Source organism: Melanotaenia boesemani, chromosome 12 (genome assembly GCF_017639745.1).
Source record: "Melanotaenia boesemani isolate fMelBoe1 chromosome 12, fMelBoe1.pri, whole genome shotgun sequence".
Lineage (NCBI taxonomy): Eukaryota > Metazoa > Chordata > Actinopteri > Atheriniformes > Melanotaeniidae > Melanotaenia > Melanotaenia boesemani.
In genome coordinates this window covers 15725636-15748849 of record NC_055693.1, presented here as the reverse complement: position 1 = coordinate 15748849, position 23214 = coordinate 15725636, and the positions used below count along the sequence as shown (strand labels likewise).

Below are 23214 nucleotides of genomic sequence, written 5' to 3'. Positions count from 1 at the left end.
ATATATGGAAACTAATTCAAAGAATAGCGAATGCAGCTACAAACAAGACTGGGAACCACTTGCAGCTGTGGGAAGCCAGTTGACAGCAATTCTCAGAGTTTTTTACAGTTCAGTTTTACACAAAGACAAATATTCCTGCTGAAACCCAACAATTACTGGCAGACAGATAAAGCAACAGTAGCCAAAATAACCACATTCACCACAATGTGCAGCATTTCCAGTCATACAGGTTAGCAGATTGAGATTTTTTTTTCTTGACAGTGTGCTCACATCAGTAGCTACAGATGAACTGGCATCTGTCTTTCTGAAGACCTGTTTATTTATAATCTAGACTTCATTTCAGAATTTGTAAACTAACCTTTGGCAGTGTTCCGCATTGCTTCATAGAAATGTAGTCTGTCCCATATTTGGTTGGTTGGGATCTGCTTTACACCACCTGTGCTGTCTGTTTTGTGACAAATAAGATTTGTTTGATATGTAAATGTGAACAAATAAACAAACCATGCAGTTCAAGGAACACCCTTAGGACCTATGCAGTAATTACATGGCCATTTCCTGAGCTTTAAGCATTATGAACACCACAATGTACTAGATAAGTTCTTAAATGTTATTTACTACCCAACCAAATGAGGGTTTTGGTTATAGAGCCGGACAGAGGTCACTTCAGTGAGGCTCGTATAAGAGCCTGCTTGGAGTTTAAGTACAGCACTTAACAGACTTTGAGTAAATGAAGAAAACATTTGTCTGTTCTCATAAATGTAAAACAGACTATTTATAGTGAGAGTATAGCAGATGTAGTATCATTATGGTTCCAGACTTTGGACTTTTAATGGAATCATATGAAAAGGATGGATACTTCTTAGCACAGATTCGCATTTAATCAATTTGTCCCAAATTTTGGTACATGTGAGCAAAACTAGACAAGAGACTATAAATCACATTAGAGAAATGGGAAGAGAGGGAGAGTGCAGTTTAATCCAACATATTCTTGGCACGGTAGTTTTTCACATGGACTGATTTATTTGTAGCAGTTGAAAACAATAAAATAGATTTTCCATTTTTGGAGCTGCTCACTTTGGCCTCACTCATGTTTTCTCTTTCCCTCTCTCTCTGATAAACTCCCAGACAGACATGAGCACAAGTGTAGCATGACTTGTTATTCCCACAGTGCTCACAAACACCTTCTTCAGAGGTTTTATTGTAGTCTCTTTATCCCATCTGCGCAGAGGGGAGCCTTTATGCTATCCGCACTTAGAAACATACATATTAATTGTGTGTCTGCATATCTTTGAAAGCTTGGACTTTAGGCTGTGAAAACATTGAATGTTATGGTACATTTCTGGCAGACCTCGTAAATTCAAAAGTCAGTCCTCACATGGCAATGAAGTTTGTTTAAAACAGGAAACGGGTCGTTGTCATTCTTTGTTGAACAAAATGTGTGCTTCGGATTGTTTTTGCCACTGAAAATTACATTTAGAGACTTATTAAAATTCTTAAAGAGAATATCCTTCCAAGCAGCGGCATTGGTTCAAACCTGAAAGGTATACAACCTTAAGTATTATTCTCTCAGAATCAGGGACAAAGACCAGGAATCAAATATATTTCTAAGAAAGTAAGGCCAAGGGTGCACAGTTTATGTGCACATTTGTTAACCTATGTAAACATCCAAGTTGTAAAGCCTCTGTCTGCCCTTAAGTTAAGCAGCCAAAGTCGACACTTGAACCTTTGTAGAGTAACTCAAGATAGCATTTAAGATGCCAGTTTATCCAGTTTGATCCAGAGATGTCCTCAAGACTTAAAGCTGAAAGTGCTGGGAAAGGGGCTTCCACAAAACACTGAATTAAACAGTGATTTTGTAAATAACATTTCCCATTTGCACAAACTTCAGAAAAATATCTTTCCAGAAAAATTATGGAACATTAAATCTGCAAAACCACGAATAATGACCACTTTTTTTTCATTTTATTTTTTTGTTTTGTGTTTTTTTTTTTTCCCCTTTCTTTCCCACTCAGAGAGCAACATCACTGTGTCATTGTCCAGTAATTCATCAGAGGTCCAAGAGGGTGATGGGATCCAGTTGACCTGTTTGGTCCAATCCACGTCGGGCCCCGTGTCTGTCATCTGGCAGTGGCTAGACAAGCAAGGAACGGGACCGATCCAGGAGGTGGCCTCAGTGGATCGGGAGGGCACCATCTGGCACAGCCCCACCTACAGAGAGCGCTCCAGTTATGGGGAGATCCGTGTTGAGAAAGTGCGGGCTGACATGTTTTCTCTGTCCATTTACAACTCCTTACCTGGGGACGAGGGTCAGTACTGCTGCACAGCAAGTGAGTGGCTTCAAATCGGCACTGAACCGGAGCTAAGCTGGGAGAAGATGGAAAATAAATCAGCTACCAAGACTGTCACTGTCAAAACAGTTGGTAAGTTATTTAACTCTCATGTGGCGTCATAATAGTCTAATACCTTCAAGTCAGTAAGGCATGTAAACATTCTGACGTGTGGCTTCACACTTAAATACCAAATCCAAAAGAGGCTTGTAGTTTGTGATTTGCTGAATGGCTCAGGAAAGACATGCAGTGCACATAGTTGAATATACCATGGTTTATTCATGCATCGCTTTAGGGAAAGAGCTATTATGACAGACACACAGTCTAACACCACCTGCCTCATGTCAAGAGCTGTGCTTTTATGACACCCGTGATAGAAACACACACACACATACACACCCGTATGGATTAGTCAGAATTATTAGAATGGAAATTTAGCAGCAGTGTGTTTCACAGTCTGTGGGTCTCCTCTGTCACTGCTGAGTTAAGCTGAACATCCGTCGTTCAGGCTGAGGAAGCCACTGGAGCGGAGCGGTGAGGAGCTGGCAGGCCAAAAGCACTGGGTGCAGTACAGGCACACATACATGCACACAACCAACGGATTAGCTCCCTGCAGCAGCACGCAGCAGTGCTGCAGAGAAGAGATGTCAGTTTTTAAGTGGCCATTTGTCAAGTTGGGGCAACAAGAGAAACATTAGTTTGAGGAACAAGAGACGCATTATGCAAATCAGAGGAAAGAAGCCCAAACTGCTCATCTCTCTTCAGTTAGACTCCTCAATATTGCCTCCTCTTCTTCTCCATGCTTGTTGATCCAAGGATTTTCTAAATGTGCACTGTTGTGTGACGGTCACTGCGTTTCATTTTGGCCCTAATTTTTCTCACTTTAGCCTCCAGCTGCAGTTTTATTGGTTCTAGGCCTGCTATGCAAATAGAGTTTTAGTTTTTATTACAGTATTTTTCACTTCTGGAGTTTTTGCCTTTCTTCTTACACAGAACTCAGTACTCCAGTTTTCTATCAAAGCTCGGATCGTGTTTCACATCGACCTGTCCTCTGAGTGAACCAGTCCACAGCCTGTACTTCAGCATATTATATATGGCCGCTGTACCTTCATTTAGTTTATAGCCATCTCCTTAATGGACTCCTGCTGATAGCTGACAAGATCCGGTGGGAATGGCAGTGGGATGTCCGCTGCAAGCCTTGTGAATTTGTTGCACAGTGAAGCCAAAGGTGCTCAGAGGAGAGGCTTCTTTCCAGCTGATTGGCTTAGGGGGGCCTCAAGGTGTTTAGTGTGGACTGTGTGTGTGAATGGAAATAGTAAACACACACACAAGCTGTTGTAGGTACTTACATGGACAATATTACAAACAACAGTTAAAGAGTAGTATGGGAAAAATGCATCTGTATAAAAATTCTGCCACGGAGATACACTGACAGTAAGGGAGATAGATGGAAGGATGGATGGTGCCAGGAGATGAGAGATAGAGCAAGAGGAGAGAGTTATTGTCTGTTAGAGAATTATGGCCCCAGGCAGCTGTCCTAGCAGTAGCCAAGTCTGGACAGAATGCCATTGATTACAAACCTTGAAGGACACCAGGCATGATGGCTGTTAGAGGACATGATAGGGTGGGGGACAGACAGAAAGCAATGGACCTGTTGACAAAAGCGTAATGGGGAATCTGCAAAGTCTGGGGTAAGTTAATGATCTGATCTGGCTAAATTCAGGCATCATCAGCATGTCTCCATTCCACCTTCCGTACATTTGTAATAAATCTGTAACCATCTTTCTTATATTCAAGTTTAATAATTTGCAGTAACTGAAAACATGAGGAGCAGGGACATCAAAATGTAATATATTTCATATATATTCTCAAAGCTTCACCTTATCTTGTCTATCTCTCTAACTTGCTTTTTTAGTGCAGGTGTGTCTTGGCAATAATACCCAGAGTTAGGTGAATGTTTTTAGCTTAATGAGGATAGTTTAGACTTGGCAAGCAGCTAGGCGTAGATCGAACGTCGGCGCTTAGAGGAAATCTCTCCCATGGGTTTTCTTTGTTGCATCACCATTCATTTTGAAGCACACTCTCACAGTCAAGTACACACACAAAACTGTGTTTAGACTCTCGGGCCATAACAATATACAGAAATACTTGTGAAGATTTAGAGCGGAGTTACCTATAGGTCAATAGTCTTCCAGTTAGTATTGTCTGTATTTGCTCCAGTAAAATGCTTTGTTCCTTTTAGTAGCCTTGCTTAAAAGGATGGCTCCTTCCTGGAAAAGATTCTGCATCCTTTCCTCATGAGAGAGTAGACTCAATTACATTTCCAAGCTAGTCTCGGTCTATTAGAGGCACTCAGCAGCAATAATAAAATGAATAAAAAGACCATTTGACAATATGTCATTTTAACCTGCTATTCTCCTCTCCCAACACAGAGTCCTCCTTCATGGTGTCGGCCTCTTCACGAACCCCATCGATAACCTTCGGAGAGTCCTTTGACCTCCTTTGCTTGGTTAAACCCCGTCATAACCCACGAGTCCCCACGTCCGTCACCTGGCGCTTCATGCCGGCTAGTACTCGAGCTGAAGTCGAGGATCAGAATGATTTCAAGGACCTTGTGACTTTTACCCGAGAAGGCACTTTGCAGTGGGGAGAGCAGCTGCTTGGGTTGGGTACCCGCACCACAGTGGATCGCTCCCACTCCAACACAAACTTCAGGCTGTCAGTCACCCGCGCAGGGCGTCGCGAGGCAGGAAAGTACCAGTGCACCGCTGTCCTGTGGAGGAGGAACTACGACAACAGCTGGAGCAGAGTGGCCAACCAAACCTCCAACCTGCTCGGCATCAGTGTCCTACAGCCAGGTAAAGCTGCATGGACACTTGCCAAGCGGACACACACCTAATTGGAACGGACACAGACCAGCATGCAAACAGGGATAAACACAGAGTCAGACAAAGAGCTACACACACACTTACACACACTGTGAATCCACCAGAGCTTAGAGGATTTCTGCTTGCTCTAATTGCGCTTAGTCTCTGGTTTAGCCACTAATTGGAGTGTCTTTGGATTGCGTTTGTGCATCTGTGTATTTCTGTGTGTGCAGGGCAGGGTGGAGTCTCCTAATGGAGCGGGGTGAATGGATTGCTAAATATCCCACAGGAAGAGAAAACTGAGTGAAAGTAGTAAGCAAAAGGGAGAAAGACAGAGGAAATGAGGAAGAGTGATGAAGAGAGTGAGCAATCTGTCCTTGAACGTTTTTTCTCAGCGGAGGCATTAAACTGTCTGCACACCACCCTCATTGGCCCTTTATTCGCCATACACACACAAAGACAAAAAACATTCAGACACAGCCCAATTAAAGGAAGAACACAAAAACACACACAAACTCACATCTGCCCAATTTAGCTCAACTTGTTGTGCCTCAGCAGTACAGTACTTCATTTATTCAGGTGAATGTACCTCAGGCAAACAGTCATTCTACTTAGCAAAAAAATATTTATATCCTCAATTTCTTTATCTTTAAAAGCAGTCCAGCAAAATATTATAGTACCTGCAATACTAGTGAGGCTTAGATTTGTTGGATTCTGCAGGAGGAACATAAGAGAGTTGTGTGGGTGGGATAAAATGTAGGTTTTCATCTTGTTATAATAATACCTAGCAACATCTGAAAGTGCTGGTTTGCAGTATTATATTTCTGACCATGAGCAATACATGCATGCTTGCCTCCTCCATGTTTAGGTGTGGATGTGAAAGATGCTGTACAGAGTTAAGAGGCAGACTCTGATGATCAATAACACTTTAAAAGTGAGCCAGAGGCATGGAGTCACATCTATTGAATAGGTAGTCTCTCATTCCTTGCTGCTATTGATTAAGGTGCACGCATAAATGCAAAGAGATGTAAACAGACTTGCACTACTTTCAGAAGCAGGACTGATTGCAGAGACAGTGCCTTACTGGTGACTGACTGCACTATGACCTTAATCGTTCACTCAGAACACACAGCTTCCCTAGGACCTTCGGGAGTTATTTGAAAATCGACTTATCATCCCGAATGCTCATTCAGGCCAACCCCCCTCACATCATGTGGAGCTTACCGTGTTTAACCCTAACCAGAGAAATCTTAGGAACAGACACATTCACACAGGCAGACATTTGCAGGGGACTGAGTCCTTATTCCACTCTCTTTCTCCAGCAGTGTCTGTCTCCATGACAAAGTGATCAGTTACCTTGGTAATGCCATCAGTATCCGTGACGATGTGATCAGTTGCCGACTGGAATCCAATCAGTAACCGTAACAGTGTGATCATTCTGTGCATAAGGGCACTATCTCACGTGGAAGTGGGGTTGGGTAATTCCTTTATCTCTTCGGTTACCAAGGCCCAGCTCTGTCCTGCTCATCTTTTCTGGCTTCTTCTTTTTTTTCTTGGTTCTGTCTTCAGTCCATCATTTACACTGGTGACTCATTTGTCAAAATGTAGGACGTTTCTCTTCTCCCCATCTGCTTTTTTTCTTCACCGTTTCCCTAAATGTTAACCACCCCCGGCTAAACGTGGCAGACATTTTCAGTTGTTCTCTCAATAAGTTGGGATAAAGGGGAACATCGTGTAATGAAGTGTGAGCAGACACAGCATCTGACCAGATACATAATTGAGAGACTTTATAACATGCCTACAGTGGTAGTTGCTCAATATGTATGAGTTGCCTCACCGGTATGATGCAAGCTTTTATGTGCTTACTGTGCATACATGGAAAAGGCTACATTGCCCCTGACACCCAGAAACACAACAGCCAAACTGCTTCTCTCAGCGTTCTGCCACCATCTTGTATTCTGAGGAAAGCCTGTAAGACAGCCTCCAAATGCAGAATGACACTTTTCATTTAATTATTGGAGAACTTCAAAAGCAAAGAGAGAAAAAAAGGATAAAAATTGTGCATAGACCCAAGATCTATGCATCTTAAATCAGCAGGCGGGCGGGAGGGGCGGGGGGTTACTGGATATAGATAAAAGCTAGACCAAACCCACACAGTCAGCTGGTCAGCATAATGTTTTGTCAATATATTCCTCAGTGCAGGCCTACCTCTTGTTCCAAATTGCGTTAGGAGCATGCTGCCTGTGCCAAAGTCCCATGGGTCATGCCAGAAGAGTTCACCACCATGTATGCACACACAATAATTTTATACTTACTGTGAGGGCCCCTGTACAGCAGTTCAGTTTGAATTATCCACCAAAGGCTACATGTGGAAAACCATTAAACACACAGGAGTACAAACCTCATTTTCCTACACAAACCTGCACTACATGTGCACACTGTGGGATTACCTCCCTGAGCAAAAGTGTAATTATCTTTTGATGGAACATGATTCGATATTAGCCCTCACAGCGAAGGATATCCACAAACACACAACATAAACAGTTAATATACAGCTTCACATACAATGGAAGAAATATTAGATTTCACCTGATTGAGTTTTCTCTTTGTTTCTTTCTGAAATGCAATAATGGCAAACACATGTTCAGCATGGCAGATCACCAGGGAAGCCCTGGTCCCTGCTACACAATCTAATATCATCTACTCATAACAAACTACACATGTGGCAACACAAACGCACATATACACAAACTACAAATACGCAAAACTAATTATGCAGAATCTTCCCTAATGGAACTGCAGTTTAGATTAATGATGATTTGGGGAGATCAATATGTTTTTCTCATCATTTGTGCATGTGTGCGTGGCACAAGGAGTGGGATATTAAGACCGTCTGGTTATTGGCTGATTGAGAATGATTATAGTTATAGTGGGGGGAGGTGTCCCACTTAGAGGTTCTCATCATCTCTGCTTTCACACCTACATTTTCCTGGCTGCCTTTCACTCACATGATCAAACATGATCTTTTTTTTTTTTTTTTTTTTTTTTACTTATTTTTATCCTCTTTTTGTCTCTTGTTGTTGTACTTTGAGTTGCAGGATAAAATCCTCCCACTATTTTCTCCTGCTCTTGTGGAGAATGCCCTTCCATGTAATAACAGATGTGCTCTCCTTTCATGCCACTGATGTAGTTGCCACTAAGCCTGTATTGATAGTGTTTCCACCACTGCAGTAATTGGAGATTCCAGCTTATCAGGGTATGGATAGGAGCTGTCTATCTTCATTAAGGCCTGGCTCATCACCTTACATACTTGCTGCCGCTCCATACAGTCTCTCCTTATTTTGTCCTCACTCTACCCATAAGGTCTCTAATGCCTTTTTTCCCCTTCACTCCCACTTAGCTGCATGTTCCCCTCCTCACGCCCCCAGCTTCTTTTTCACTCTTGTGCTTTTTCAATATTTTATAATTCTGTACTTCCCTCCTCTCCCTCATAATTCGCTCCATTATATTTACATTTTTCTTCAAATAGTGTCTTCGCCACTGTCAGTTTTGTATGAATAATAAAAAAATGTGACAGCTGCATGTTTGCACACACAATTTGGGTTTTATCATTTTGTTATTGTTTTTAACAGAGTGGTAAATCTTTTCTGTGGTTTGATTTTATTTTCTGGGCTGAAAAGAGTGTAGTGTGGGGTTGCCCCAAGCTCACCTGAGGCAGGACCGTGTGTAGAGTTGCATTCATCTCTTCAACACACCATTTGACTGCTCTGACTACAGTTTATACTTTACAAATTCAAATAATCAAAGTGCACTTACAGTCTGTTTGCCAGCTGTGTACACACATGATCACAGAAGGTCATAATGTGTGATAAACAGAGACTTGGAGGGATGCATTGAAACAGAAAATAATTTCATGAAAGGCTTCTAATTTATTGTGCCTGTTTTAGGCATTCAAGGTCAGGTTCCTCCCCTTTGTGTCTTCTCCCTCACACACAAAAAAAAACACATCCTCTCATCCTCTCTTATGGGCTCATACAGGCACATATTTCTGTCTAAGCTAATCCAATCTCAGCTTCATTTCCTTGTTCAGCCCAATCTGCAGACACAATGAGATTCTCTGTGTTGTGTCCCTCCCTCTCTCCGAAGCACCTGCACATGTGTGTGTGCATGCATTTTATGTGTGCACACAAGTGCTTGTGTGTCCTGCTGCTGCTGTAATTGTAGTCGTAACTCAGAGCTAGATACAGTACCACTGCTCCTCATGTAAATCAGAGGCTAATGGTAGGAGCAAGCTTGAGAGGCTTTGCAGCGCTGCCTTCTGAACACACACACTCACTCACTATTCTTCTGCTTGCACTGACTGAATGACCACTGTTCTTTGTGGTTTAATGAGCATGATATGTTTTATGCTTATTGGCAAGGCCCTCTGAAACACACTCAGGCATGCACACTGGCCCATGGCTCAATCTAATATGTTTTTATGTTCTTTTCTTCGTGCCAGCTTCCTTTGGGTTATTAATCTCCTAGAGTTCCCCTGCCCTGACCCGCTGTCTCACCCAACCCCTGTAAATCTGCTGCCAAGCCGATAGCAGTGCAACAATCAGACAAGAAGATGGAAAATTATTTTACTGATGTGTGCATACCTCTACAGTGGCTGTGTTCAAGCCATCATAGATATCCATATTTGGTGCACTCATTTTGATGAGCTGCCATGGAGAAAAATCCAAACTGGTAATATCCTTCTGACACAATGGGTTCATAGATATATCACAGTCATTAGCATAGAAATTAGGCTCCCTAATCTGCACTTTTCAGTCATAGGACCTCCATCCATCATCACTTCTGACTGGCAGCCTGCACTGATCTATGCCCCCTGCGACAAAGGCCCAGTCAGACTGTGTAGCATTTATCGTTGAGTGTCTGCATGAGAAGTAGTAGCACGCCAAAGTGAGCTGTCCTTCAGGGGATCAGGGTGTGTCCAAAGCCTTCAGACTTGTCATGCTTGGTGTCCTGGCCATAGATAAGCCCAAGGGCCATGCTAATGCTAAAGGCAAAGCAAGCAGCCATTAAGACTATAAGTCCTCTTGTTTGTAGCTGGAGAGACTGTCGGCTGTTTTTCTAAAATCCCCTCAGGAGCATGTTCTTACTTTCTGTCTTTTACATCTCTCTCATCTTTTTCAGGCTCTCTCCTTCCCTCTGCACATTTTTCTTACTCCTCCTGTGACTATCCATTCAGTTTGATGATATATCCCTTAACTTTCTCATTATTCTCTCCTGCCTTCTTTTGGTGAAAAAAGAAAAAAAAACCTTGTTCCTTTTTCTGTATCTACCTACTTGCTCTCCTTCTCCTGTCTTTAAATCCCTCTCTCTTAACCACATTTTTCTCATTTTACAGTAAAGTGGAAGCATTGCAGTACATTTGTAGCCTGGTGGTTAAGTTGTCAGCCCAGTGGTCTTTCAGTACACATTAGACTATTTTTAAAGAAGGAACTAACTGTTCAGTAGACTCCACCTTCATCTCTGATGTTCACACTTCATTTAATATTCATGAACCCACAAGTTAGTCTGCTGAATATCCACGCTGGCTGATCAGAAAAGAATAACGCAGATCGTGGTAGCAAAAAGGAAAGGAAAGAGGTGATGATCCTTCAAATGAAGAATGTGACAAAAGAAACAGATCAGATGGTTGAGTGTAGTTAACTGACCTACAGTAGAGACTCCTGCTTTAAACAACTTCACCAGGAACAGAACAGAACCGAAATCTAAAATCGAATCCCATTTTCTACTTGGAAAAAGACTAAAGGATAATCATCTTTGATTACTATCTCACCTTGGAAGGCAATGGAAACAACTTTGCTAAGTTTACGGTCCATGATCTGCTCAGCCCTCTTTGCCTCGACTGCTGCAGCGTGCTTTGACAAAGCAGAGCCAACAGTGCACCACCTCCAAGCACCTGGCTGTTGTATTGCTCTCCGTTAGCTTTCCCAACCAATTTCAGGACTCTGCCTACTATATAAACCCTCTTCGCCTGGGACTCTAGGCAGCTTTGACTTAATGTGGACTGCTGCAAACCATTTCTCTGCTGGTCTGTGTATCTGTCTCATGTTTAGGATAAATGGCTATACCCGTACTGTTTAAACTGTAGTCGTCATTGGTACAGCCACAGCGTTTGTGTGAATTTGGTTGTAAACGTGTTGTAGCTCTTGTTTATTGCAACCCCAATATGTATTTTGTGTTGATATATTTATTCCACTTCCTTAAATTGGGGGGGGGGGGGGGGGATAGCTTAGTTAGCACACTAACCTTTAATTTTTTTTGGTCTCACAAGGACAGGGAGTGTTAACCTTTTGGGTTTTTAGCATAGTCCTTTCTTTTTCTTTTTCTTTCTTTCCTTATAAGGGAAATGACTCCCCCACTCTCTCCAGTTTGCTCTTGTGGATGTCCATCTCAATTGTTTGTTTTTTTTTGTTTTTTTTACGTGTATTTTCTGTAATGAGAACTGTTGCTATCTACTGAATTATAACCCCTGGTAACAGGACCTACAATATATGACCACCCTCTGGTGACACTACACAGACTGCTTCATTTGCTCTAATTCAGTTAACTGATTCACAGTATTCAGTTGCAGATTTTTAGACGCTTGCTTCAGCTCTCCAATTTGATTTCATCTGCTGGGATTCATAATCACCAGGTTTGAGTTTTCGAGTATAGTTTAGGGTCTATCTTTTGTATCAAAATGGGGTTGTCATTTAAAGCCTTTGTGCACCTCTGGTGAAAAAAAAAATGAAGAGGGATGCTCGGAACATATCTTCTGCTCAGCCCAATGCTTGGTTTTGCAATTTAAAAGAAAATCCTCCCAGCTATGCACCACAATGCAGTACATTCTTATTTTGGTCACACTTCACCTCTCTGCCCAGTTTTGTTCAAATTTGCTCAGGTTTTTTTTTTTTTTTTTTTTTTAGCAGTCTTGTAAAAAACAGGCAGATGACCACTGGCGGTGATTGCATATGTCTGATTTGACTGTCATCTTGGTGGAGGAATGAAAACATCTTTGCCTCAGTTCTGATGTTTCCTGTTACTACTGAAACTGATGAACCAGACAAACTTCAAGAAAGGGTGAGAACAGGGTTCACTGAGCCAATTAGTGACTGTACTGTGTGGGTTTGCACATCTTTAGAAACAAGAGTGAAGCTTAGACATTAGTGGGATAAAACATCATCTGTTTCTTTCTTCATCTCTCCTTCACCCAGTAATATATTGAATGTTCCAGGCATTGGCTTAAAGATTAAACCATGCTGCTGATGTAAACAAAAAAGCTCTGGCCTGGTTTAACCAAGCTTTAACTCACTCTTTTGCTGGGTAAGACTTCTTTAAACTTACCATGTTTATAAGGAAGACAGGGTTGACCTGGAAACAACAGAGGTCGGTGAACAGCATGAGAGGCTGTTATTGTTAAAAAACACAATTAAAAAGTTGTGATTTTTCTACATGAGATGAGAGAAGAGGAGGTAAGGGCTAGTGCATTTAAAATGTCATTCAGCTTCGTTCACACTTGAGTGGTACAAGAGACCTTGCTAAACCAAAAGAACAAGTCTCTAATTATGGCTTTGTCTTACTTTGTGGTTGAACCCTTGAGGCTAATTAAAGACACAGTGGCAAAGAACATGTGATAGCATTTGAAATGCATATTCTTGCTGACCCAAGAGCACACAGACCTACCATTGCTATCCAGGGATCTCAAATACATGATGAACAGCCTTGTTAATGGTGTACAATTGAACTACATAGAACATTGATACAATATATAGAGCAACAACGCATGTGGCCATGATGTAAGTATGTATTGAGTTTTTGACCTGTCTTTTGCTTAGGTCAACAGATGCAGTGATGTAACTGTTAGATTGGCTGTACTGTAGCTGACAGAAGAAGCTTCACCCTCTGTGAGATGGGACACGAGTCAAAGGATGTGACAGGCTGGTCTGTGAAGTTGCTTTCACAGCAACAAGATTCAGCAGCGAGAGAAGACTATAAAGTTGTTTTAGAGCATAAAAGAAATAGTATTTCTCCTGATAATGTCTCTTCTGCCTTGTTGGCCATTGTTTCTCCATTTTGTTCGTCCCCTCGGTTTGTGCTTCAGTGAGTCCTTTGTAATAATAACTTGTAATAGCTCTTGATGCTACCTAATAAGGCTTAAGTAATTAACCTATTTTAGATCTGAAAAGGCATTTCTGTAAACATTGGCGTATGGCAACAGGCTTGCAGCCCCCAGATTTTCTCTTGACTGCCTATTCAAACTTCAAATGGGAATGGCAGAGAATTGCTTTGTCCTGTGGCAATCCAATCCTGCATGGTTCCACTTCAGGAGGTTTGAAGGTAATTCTCCTGCAAAGAACAAAAAAGAGTTGCCAAGATTCCACAGGGCTCTGCAGTAATTTCGAATGGAGATGTCAGCAGGCTTCCTACCGAGTCTAGTTGGTATAGCGGCAATAATGATGGCAAATTTGAAATGTTAGCTCCAAATACTGTTGCACCACAGGGTGGACTGACGATGCCTGGAAGCCAGGCATCTTCTGAATTCACCCAGAAGCATGCATGCTGACTATAAATTATAATGCAGATATGGAGAATTACAAATAGCAGTCATTTGAGCATGCTTGCCAATCTGTGGATAAAGATGAGGTTTTCTAGGCAGATGGTTGTGACCCTAGGCAGTCAATCGGTCAGTCAGTCATAGCAAAGCCTAGCATGAGCTGCAGTAGGAGCTTGCTGAGGGCTTGTTCAACATTAGAGAAGTGTGAGGAAAAGGAGGAAATTGAGTTTTATTAAGGGTTGGATGTATTTTAGTTAGGGCTGCACAGTATATCAAACTTCTGTTGTCATTGCAATATCAGTATTGCGAGAAGACTACCTGGATGGATGGAGGTAAATTTTTACCCTCTAACTTATACCTCTTTACAGCAGACATTTTGACTTGAAATAGTGAAATAGTCACGAGTGGATTAATGAAGACTACATTACACTTAGAGGAGGATCTGCTTTTCTTTTGCAGCTAACCATCATGCACAGGTGTTACAACAAATACACTAAAGATTATCTTATATACCTAAGTCGTATCATCGTTATAATACATGTTTTCCCAATATTGGGCAGCTTAAATATCACTCAGTAAAAGAAAGTATATCATTTAAAAACTAATTTTCAACAGCAACACAGTGTAATCCAGGTCAAGAATCTTTTTTTTTTATCTTTTATATGCTGTTTTAATTTTTTTTTTAAGTATAAACAAGAGCAAAGATAATAAAAAAGAATTTGCTTCTATGAGTATCTAATTGCTTTGCTAAATGAATCATGTTTTTATTATGAACTACTTCAAGTGGATTTATTAGAGCTGCGGGCCTTTCTACAAGGCAGTGCAGTCTATGCAGCGAACAAGCAGAAGAATAAGAACTTGGAGGAATTAGTGGCTGTGTTGTTAGATCTGATTAACATTTGTCACTCTGGGCTTGTTTTTTTTGGAATTTTTTGGGATTTGTCAAGTTCCAAATGAGCATTTTGACTGTCTAAACAAAAATGATATAGTTTTGTCTTTTTGTAGCACGATTTCTCACTCGCCTTTTTCTTTACACACAGGTGAGATAAATCAGAATGGTTATTGTAATTTTCTTTGGCTACTTTATTAAAAATGCTGAAAAAAGACTAAATTTCTCCACAAGTGGATGCATTTTAAAGGCTGTGCAGATTTATAATTATACATCACTTATATTTCTCATGGTGTTTTCATACTGTGGAAAAAAATGCATTTTACTCGTATAAAATTTAGATTTCTGTCTCCTATATATTTATTTTATTTGATTTTTGCCTCTCTCCCACCACTTTGCTGGCATCACATTCTTGATCAGTTTAGGTTTTTTTTAAATCTATTGAAGTAAATACACTGATCATTTCCTTTGTACTTGTGTCTGTTGAATAATGGGTCAGACAAATAAAAAATTTAAGTTTTTTTTTTTTTTTTTTGCCTTTTAAAAAACTTCCTTGCTTTTCTAGAAACGACAAAACAAATTTCTTTCCTGCATTTTGCTTAAGAATTGTAAGGTATTTTGTTATTGTTTGTCATTGTGTCTCCCTGTTGTTTTCCTGTATCTTGTCTCAGGGATATGTGTGTGCATCTTTGTGTGTGTTCGACATGCTTTGAACTAATCTTCCCTCCAAGCATTTGACAGTAGGGTTCTGGTCACGGTCAGACCTGATGTACCTGCAGCTAATCCCATCCTGCAACCGATGTCACTGTAACCAATCCTGTCACGGTACTCAAGAGAAGCTGCAGCTCCCCTCTGGCATCTCATTTACACCTCTCTGTTGCCTCCTTCCACTCCTACCCGCTCTTTTACTTTGCTTGCATGACTTTATAAATGCATTCCTTCTTCATTTTCCTTCTGGCATACTGACAAGACCCCCTGCCCTGCTTTTTATATCTTACCTAATGATATCCTTCCTTACCATCCACCTCTGTCACTTTCACTCCTGTCTCTTCACCTGTTCTGCATCTTATCATGCATTCCTACCTTGAAACCACAAGACCTACCATCTCTTTGACACAGCCTTACTTGGCATTTCCTTCTCCTTTCCCCCTTCTTTCTGTCTTTTTTTCTCTGTCAGCGGCTGTACCCATTCGCAGCTCACTGCAGCAACAAACCAAGCTACAGGCCATTTGTCAAACAAACAGAAACTGCATTGTGTACCTGTCCTGTTCACATTTTCCTATATCCAAAGGGTTTGACTGTTTGTTCTTTCTTCCTCCCTCGTGACCCCATCCTCTTTGTTTCCTTGCAGAGAGTAAGCTAAAAGTGCAAAAGAACAATCAGTCTCATGTGTACTTGGAAGACAACCGTGTCAGGATCAATTGCTCCATCACCTCCCAGACCAGCCTGGACTCCCAGCATGCTGTCCTGTGGTACGTAAGACGTGCAGCAGGGTCAGAAACGGATGAGCTCCTGCTGAGGATCGAACGCTCGGGGGCCTTCGAGTATGGTGCCTATGCAGATGAGGAGAAACTCAGACTTCGCGTGCAGGCCGAAAGGCTTTCGCCTCGTCTCTATGTGCTGACGCTGAACAGAGCAGAGAGCAGCGATTCTGGGACATACTACTGCTTGGTGGAGGAGTGGCTGAGAGACCCAGATGGAGCCTGGTATCGTCTGTCACGGGAATCCTCAGGGTACACGCAGGTTTTGGTCAGACAGCCAGGTAAGCAAGCAGAGAAAAGGGCTGTTCTCTTTAACTAAATGAGCATTTATTCCCACAGGATGGAAGCAGCTGCCAGTTTAGCCTTGCATGCTGTCATGCTTGAGGTCAGTGGCACATTGTTAACGTTACCTCCCACCACCACATGTTTCATTCAAAGCCTGGAGGCCATCTCACTCTGATGACCTTACACCTACACTAGGCAGAGCTCAGGTGGAGGGAGAACAAAGGAATGAATTCGGGAAAACTGATGGAGATGAGCCTCTTGTCCAGCACTTACTTATACTTACACTTAAAGTGATGATGTTTCTACTGCCGCCCACATCCTGACTTCCCACCTCATCAGAGTTATTTTAAGGACACTCCAACTTATACCTCTCTCTCTCCCCAAAGAATACTACATTTCTCTTCACCACCGTCCTCCCGCCTATCTTATACAATACTGGTCAGAATTATTGGTACCCCTTTCTAAAAATATTTAGGACTAATAAAAGACAACCAAGTTTTTAATGAAGCAAAATTAAGGAGTCGTCATTGTTGGGTCCTTTTTTATAGACTTAAGTTTGCATCATTTGAATTAAGCATTGAATGGTTAGAGACAAGACAGCTATCTCAGAAATGCTTGTTTTCATAAAACGGAGCAATAGAAAATGGTTTAAGAAAATCACAAAACATTCTGAAATCCTCTTATAACATTTTCTGATGTTACTGAGAAGCTCCGCAGTTATAACTGTTATGATGCTGCCAGGTTTCTAAGAAGAAATTTAATGAAAAATATTGAAGTGGACTAACGCATCTTAAAAGGTTCAGACCTGAAGTGATATTTTGGTTTAACTTCAGCCAGCTCTGTGCTCTGACACTGAATCACACAGATGATGTTCTGTGGACGATAAAAACCAAAGTAGAGCTCTTTGAGAATGCAGCGCATAACTTTATGTATAGGCGACAAATTGAATAAAACATGGTGCAATGGAGCCACTTTGCGCCCTCTGATAGTAAAAGGATTGTATTTACTAGAGGAATGATGAAATCAGAAAATTACCCAGCCAGGCTTCCACAAAATGTTTTGCCAAAGTCACAAAACTAGGGTTTATTACCTGGTCAGTGTAAAAAAAAAACACATTAAACAGCAAAACAAACATTTTTTTTCAGCTTACTGATCAATAGTATGTCTCCAGTAGTATGTGTATCTAATTAAGAGGACTTGAAGGGAGCTTAAATCTGTAATTGCAAAAAGACAGGTGTAGACAAGTTAAAAAAAAAGCTTCTAGATTTACAAGAAACATTTATAAGTTGTTAAAGTGTAAATGTTATTGAAAGTTTTTTTTTTTTTTTTTGCATGTTTAATTTCCATACATGAAGATATAGAAAAAGAATCTATGCTTAAAATCCATAGCTACCAATAATTCTGACCAGTACTTGGTGTCTTAGTGACTAGTGCCATGAAACTAAACACTCTCAAAGGCACATTAATAATAGCCAACCCACACTGGCATTTTCCCCCCGACATCTCTGAATGATGTAGTTTGCTGTCATCTACAACTCAAAAAATCAATTGTGGTGATGTTTATTTGTAATTATTTACATCAAGTAGGTGTTTTTTTTTTTTGGTGGGGCGGAGCTGATCATATTAATAAAGAGATAAGAATAGAATTCAGAAGAATGGGGAAAAACAGCCACCACCTCAATCACATACAAGAAGCAGCAGTTGAGGTGGAGAAAATAAAGTTACTTCCAACATGAATCTTTAATACCTGAAGTAACCCCCCCTATGAGCATGAGCAGAACACCGACGACACTGACCTAGGGTCAGATCTCCCATACTTGGAGGATGGCTACACCAACTGTGCAGAAAAAGGCCAGCATCATCATTTCAGACACTTCTCAACCCCGATCATATGCTCTTTAAACTTTTGTCATCAGGAAAATGCTACAGAACAATTCAAAGACTGAGAAACAGTTCTTTTAATCACACATCTTCATTACATATATGTGTGTATATGTACATGGATTTTTATTAAATTATTAAAACACTTACAAAGGAATTGTATAGAAATCTGCCCTTTGAGAGGAAAGATGAGGGGAGATGTTTGGGGTTTTTTCTTTGTCCTGCTCTAATGCTGTTCATCATGCTTCTCTTTTTGATTTACCAAGAGCAAAAATGCAAAGAGCATGTGAAGAGAGAATCATGCAAGCCAAATCTTTATTGCTACTTCGTTTTAAACTATATTGGAAGTGGGTCATTGTAATAGCCCTGAAAGGCTTTGGTATTCTCATGCAGACAGACACAGTAGACTTGAGTGAGGATCTAACCCTGCTGGGCAGCTGAAAAACTGGAGATGGCTACAGGCAGCACAGTGGAATTTATTTATTTTTACTGGCTCATTTGCAGGATTTACTGTTTTAAAGTGGTGATATGTCCAAATCAGCTCATATTAAGTCTTTTAGTATTTATTTTGATCATCTAATTTTGTCATGATCGTGTTGGCAGAAAGTTGAAGTTAAGGCTGAAACAGTAAGGGTTGTTGAAAAGGTCACGTTAATGTAAATTTGGGAAAATACAAAAACTTTTTCCACACGTTTTGTATTTCAAAAGGTTTTTCAATTGTTTTTTGCCCTCATCTCATCTTCTCTTTTTTCTTCTTGGCCTTGCAGAGGCGCGACTGCAGGTGGAAGAAACAGAGTCAAACGTGACGATAGCGGAGTCCAGTTCAGTCCGGCTGGACTGTAGCATTTCCTCACAGTCTTCTCCGGACTCACGCTTATCTGTTACCTGGTATGTGGAGCGCTCTGAGGACGAGAACACAGAGGATCAGCCAAGCGAGGAGGAGAGTAAGCGCGAGTGTGTGTTTACCATCGCCCATGACTTCGTATTCAGAAATGAAAACTGCAGCCCGCGGGATGAAACAGGGCCAAATTCCCGCTTGCAGTTTGAGAGGACAAACTCTGACCTGTACAGACTGACCCTTCATGGAGTCCGGCCGACAGACGCAGGCCGGTACTACTGCCATGTGGAGGAGTGGCTGCTCAACCCCCGCAAAATATGGTATCGCCTAGCTGCCAATAATTCTGGGTTTACTATTGTCAATGTACTGCAGCAAGGTAAGCCCTGAATACACGGCCTCTATCAGTGGAGGTGACATTGAACACTAACTAGATTTAATCAGCTGCTTCTTATTAGGATGTTAGACCAAATTATAACTGCTGTTGTAATGCAGGAAAAATGGCCCATTCACTTAATCCATACCAAACATTTTGTTCTAGCTTTAATTATCATTCACTCTGATAGACTAACAAGCTCCATGTTGGTCTAAAGTTCAAAATCACTCCGGAAATGAGAACTTACACAACATTAACATTAAGGAAAGTCTATTTCATGTGTATTTGCTCATTTTACAGCTATTTTTCTTCATCAGGACTGTAAATGGGACAAGAAAAACTTAATTAATACTTGGTTATTCTCTGTCAACAGTGTCTACTATCCACTCAGTGGTGTGCTCCATCGACTCCCTCTTTTACTTCGTCTTCTTTTACCCCTTCCCCATCTTTGGCATCCTCCTCATCGCCTTGCTTTTCGTGCGTTACAAAAATCGCAACAACAGCAAGAGCCAAGAGGGAAAGAACGGCGCTCCTCTCCTGTGGATTAAAGAACCTCACCTCAGTTACTCTCCCACCTGTCTCGATCCGCCTGCGCTCAGCTTGCACCCCGGCTCAGTTGACTAAACAAAAGGAAGACCGCCCCACCACCCTCTTCCTGCACATTGCGGACTCAGCCAACACAATTCCAGGGAGCAGATCTAGACTCCACCTTCAGACCTAACTGTCGTTAAATGCTATGTTGAATTAGTCATTTGATCAGTTTTAAAAATTTCACCCTGGTGGCTGTTTTATGTTAAGAAATTTGTGTGTGTGTGTGTGTGTGTGTGAACAAGAATGGATGTACCATTTCAGCACGATTAACTCTACAGTTTGACTACTGGTACTCCAAATATTTGTTTATTTTTCAGAAGTAGAAAAAACAATCCTGTGCAAATGAGATGGTGGGCCAATCTGGGAAAAACATTCAAGAGAAGTAACTCTAGGATTGACTCGGGGAATGAAAACAAAGTCTCTGAACTGATCCAAGAGCAGCAACAGACTTGCCCACTAATGTGGTTGCCATAGCAATTCTCTGCTCCCACTGACTTTGTAGCTGCTGACTTGGTTGCCAGGCTGCAAAGAGACAAAGGCTGGGACACACAAGTCTGTGTCCTAAGGATGTGTGTTGGCCCACCTGCCTTCACAATGCATTTGCCTTGGCAGACTGAAACAAGTCCTGGTGTGCCACTTAAACACTGCCAGACACTCTGGCCTGAGTGAAAGACTATCCCACTTTTCTCCTCTCCCTCCTCCTTGCTGAATAGAGATGGCGAGAGAAAGAAAAGGAGGCTGGAAATTATGGAGAATAAATGAACAGCTCTCCCCTACTGCGGATGTGTGTATTTTAATATAAGTGATTTTTTTTCTTTTTTTTTTTTTTCCAGTGCCAAGTTTTCATTTCCATGCTGTCCTCTGCAGCTAATGTTTGAAGTTTGAGAGAGAGTGAGGAAGCTGATGGGTTCAGAGGCAGATTGTAAATGTCTGCTTAACTCCTGCTGTGGATTTATGAACCATGTTGGCAGTTAATCCTGAAATCAGTTCAGCTGTCTTGGTTAAATTACAGATTAACTGAATAAAATTAATGTCTTGTATACTTCAATAAGTCGCCCAGTATGACCACTCCCTCCTATTTTTAATATCAGATGGATATTAGTTTTGAAAAAAAAAAAAAGAAGAACAAAAGACAAATTTTTTAAGGGCCAAATAAAGATTGCTTATGTGTAGATGTGTCATAAAACACTGAAAATGTTACCTGCACATAATAAGAAAACAAACAGATAAGGACAAATGTGTAATTCATGTTTTAAAGGGTTTTCTATTTATTGTTTTATACTGTTTTGCATAGCTTTGTAAGATTTTCTTTTTGCTTTGAAATCCTCTAAAAACTGTACTGCTTGTGTTGCCAGGCAACTGCACCAAGCACATTGTGTCAATAGCCTGTGTGTTGACAATGTGGTAGAAGTAGAAATGCTAGATCTGTCCTGCGCATTGCAGTCTGTAGCATTTCATATCAGGCTGTCAGGTTTGGTCAGTGTCAAAACACTGTATATCTCTACATATAATCAAATTTACTGTGGCTTTAAATGTACAATAGTATCAACAGACAAGTCACAAAAATTGATTCACTTGATGCTTTTTGCTTGTTTATTTAGTAAAATGTGATGTACCACCTAAGTAGGATGTTTGATCAAAGACTGTATCCGAACTGTTAAAATGTCTTTTAATCATAGCTGACGGCGTTCTCCACACCTCCAATGACACACGGCAGAAGGCTTAAAAACCTGTGTCACCTTCTCAGCCAGGAGAAGTGTGAAATTCTCTCTGATGTGGGCCGAACCCATTCACTGCCAGACTGGACTTACTCTTACAAAAGAAGAAGAAGAAAAAAAAAAAGACATTGTTGTCTCAGTCGTGTCAACATGTATATTGCATGACAATATTGCAGGAGGAATTTTGATGTTTTGTAAATTTTGAACTCTTTGAGCATTGTGTTTGTGTGACAGCAGACAGCCTCCCCTCCCCCACCAAACTTCCTGAGCCATGAGTCCACACAAACCCCCTGTCCTATGTTTGACTGCCAGTTCCAGATGCCCTTTGATCCTGTGAAGTTGTTCATTTCAAGAATGGGTGTTGTGGAGATTGTGTTTGATATTATTGCTCATATTATCTTTTTAATGCTTTGCTTTCATGTAGCACTTCATTAAACAGATTTATGTAAAAAAAAAAAAAGTAAAAAATATGTTGCAGATTCTCACACAAGCCACCAAGTTCTAATATTTCAGCTTACTTTTTCAAGCTTGTAAGTTAGCAGACTACACTATAACAGGTTGGGTAGGCTGGTGCAGTTTAGTCATGGGAATTGAAAACGTGATGCGTGTTCAGCAAAAGCAGCTACAACACAGTGACTTGTTGCTTATCTGGTCACTGTTAATAAGGTGGTCACATGTTTCTACAAAAGACTGATATTAGAGAGCGTGATTAGACTGCAGTGCTCGCAGTCTTGGTTAGACACAAAGTGCTGGAATCATGCATCATACAAAAGAAACAAAGAGATGGTCCACACACTGAAAACTGCAGGGTCCCTGCAATTTAATGAGGCAACATTTTGATTTATTGAAGTCTGTGTCAGGCAAACAGCCGTATAAAGGCAAAGAAAGTCACTGCTATGTGTCTAGTAAAGAAAAATAAAGCTGCAAGCTGTGATGACTTGGCCAAGCTTGACATTCTACATATAGACTCTACAGTATATATAGATGGAGCCTCTGGGTCTAAAAAGCAAAGCCTGAGTGGAGGTTTCACACCTCAGTTCTTTTGAATAGCCAGCAGTGAGTGACTTTGCCACAAAATTAATATTTTTTGTTTAAGCGGCTAGTTTTAAGTCATGTTAGATGAAAGACAATGTTAATTTAGCAAATTATAGGTGAGGTAAGTTAGAGTCAAATGGATTATGATGAGGATACAGTTGGGTACATTCAAGGTGCCTTGTGATATTTCCCATGTTTGGAGGTAAGTAGCATCTTTGGGTTCACAATCAAATCTATTTGTTTAAAACTCGTAGTTTCATGAAACCTTATACAATCATGTTAAAAATGACTGATAAAAACAGTTACATTTTGATCTGTTTAAGCTCAGTAAAATGGTTA

General features: G+C 40.9%; 1 protein-coding gene and 1 long non-coding RNA gene across 2 annotated transcripts in view; one reads left to right on the top strand and one right to left on the bottom strand.

Moving 5' to 3' along the window:
- igsf3 (immunoglobulin superfamily, member 3) overlaps window positions 1-21297 on the top strand; it is a 75233-nt gene extending 53936 nt beyond the window's left edge. The window contains exons 5-9 of the mRNA XM_042001596.1: window positions 2013-2420; window positions 4760-5185; window positions 16025-16435; window positions 19088-19534; window positions 19905-21297. Of these exons, the coding sequence (XP_041857530.1) occupies window positions 2013-2420; window positions 4760-5185; window positions 16025-16435; window positions 19088-19534; window positions 19905-20155 (1943 nt within the window). The 3' untranslated portion in view covers window positions 20156-21297. The remainder of the gene's footprint in view (window positions 1-2012; window positions 2421-4759; window positions 5186-16024; window positions 16436-19087; window positions 19535-19904) is intronic.
- Window positions 8857-22884, bottom strand: LOC121650211. Its single transcript, XR_006012226.1, has 3 exons — window positions 22801-22884; window positions 12904-12909; window positions 8857-8866 (listed from the first exon to the last, which is right to left on the bottom strand). It is a non-coding gene; the product is annotated as an uncharacterized LOC121650211 (long non-coding RNA).
- Between the last annotated feature and the right edge of the window lie 330 nt (window positions 22885-23214).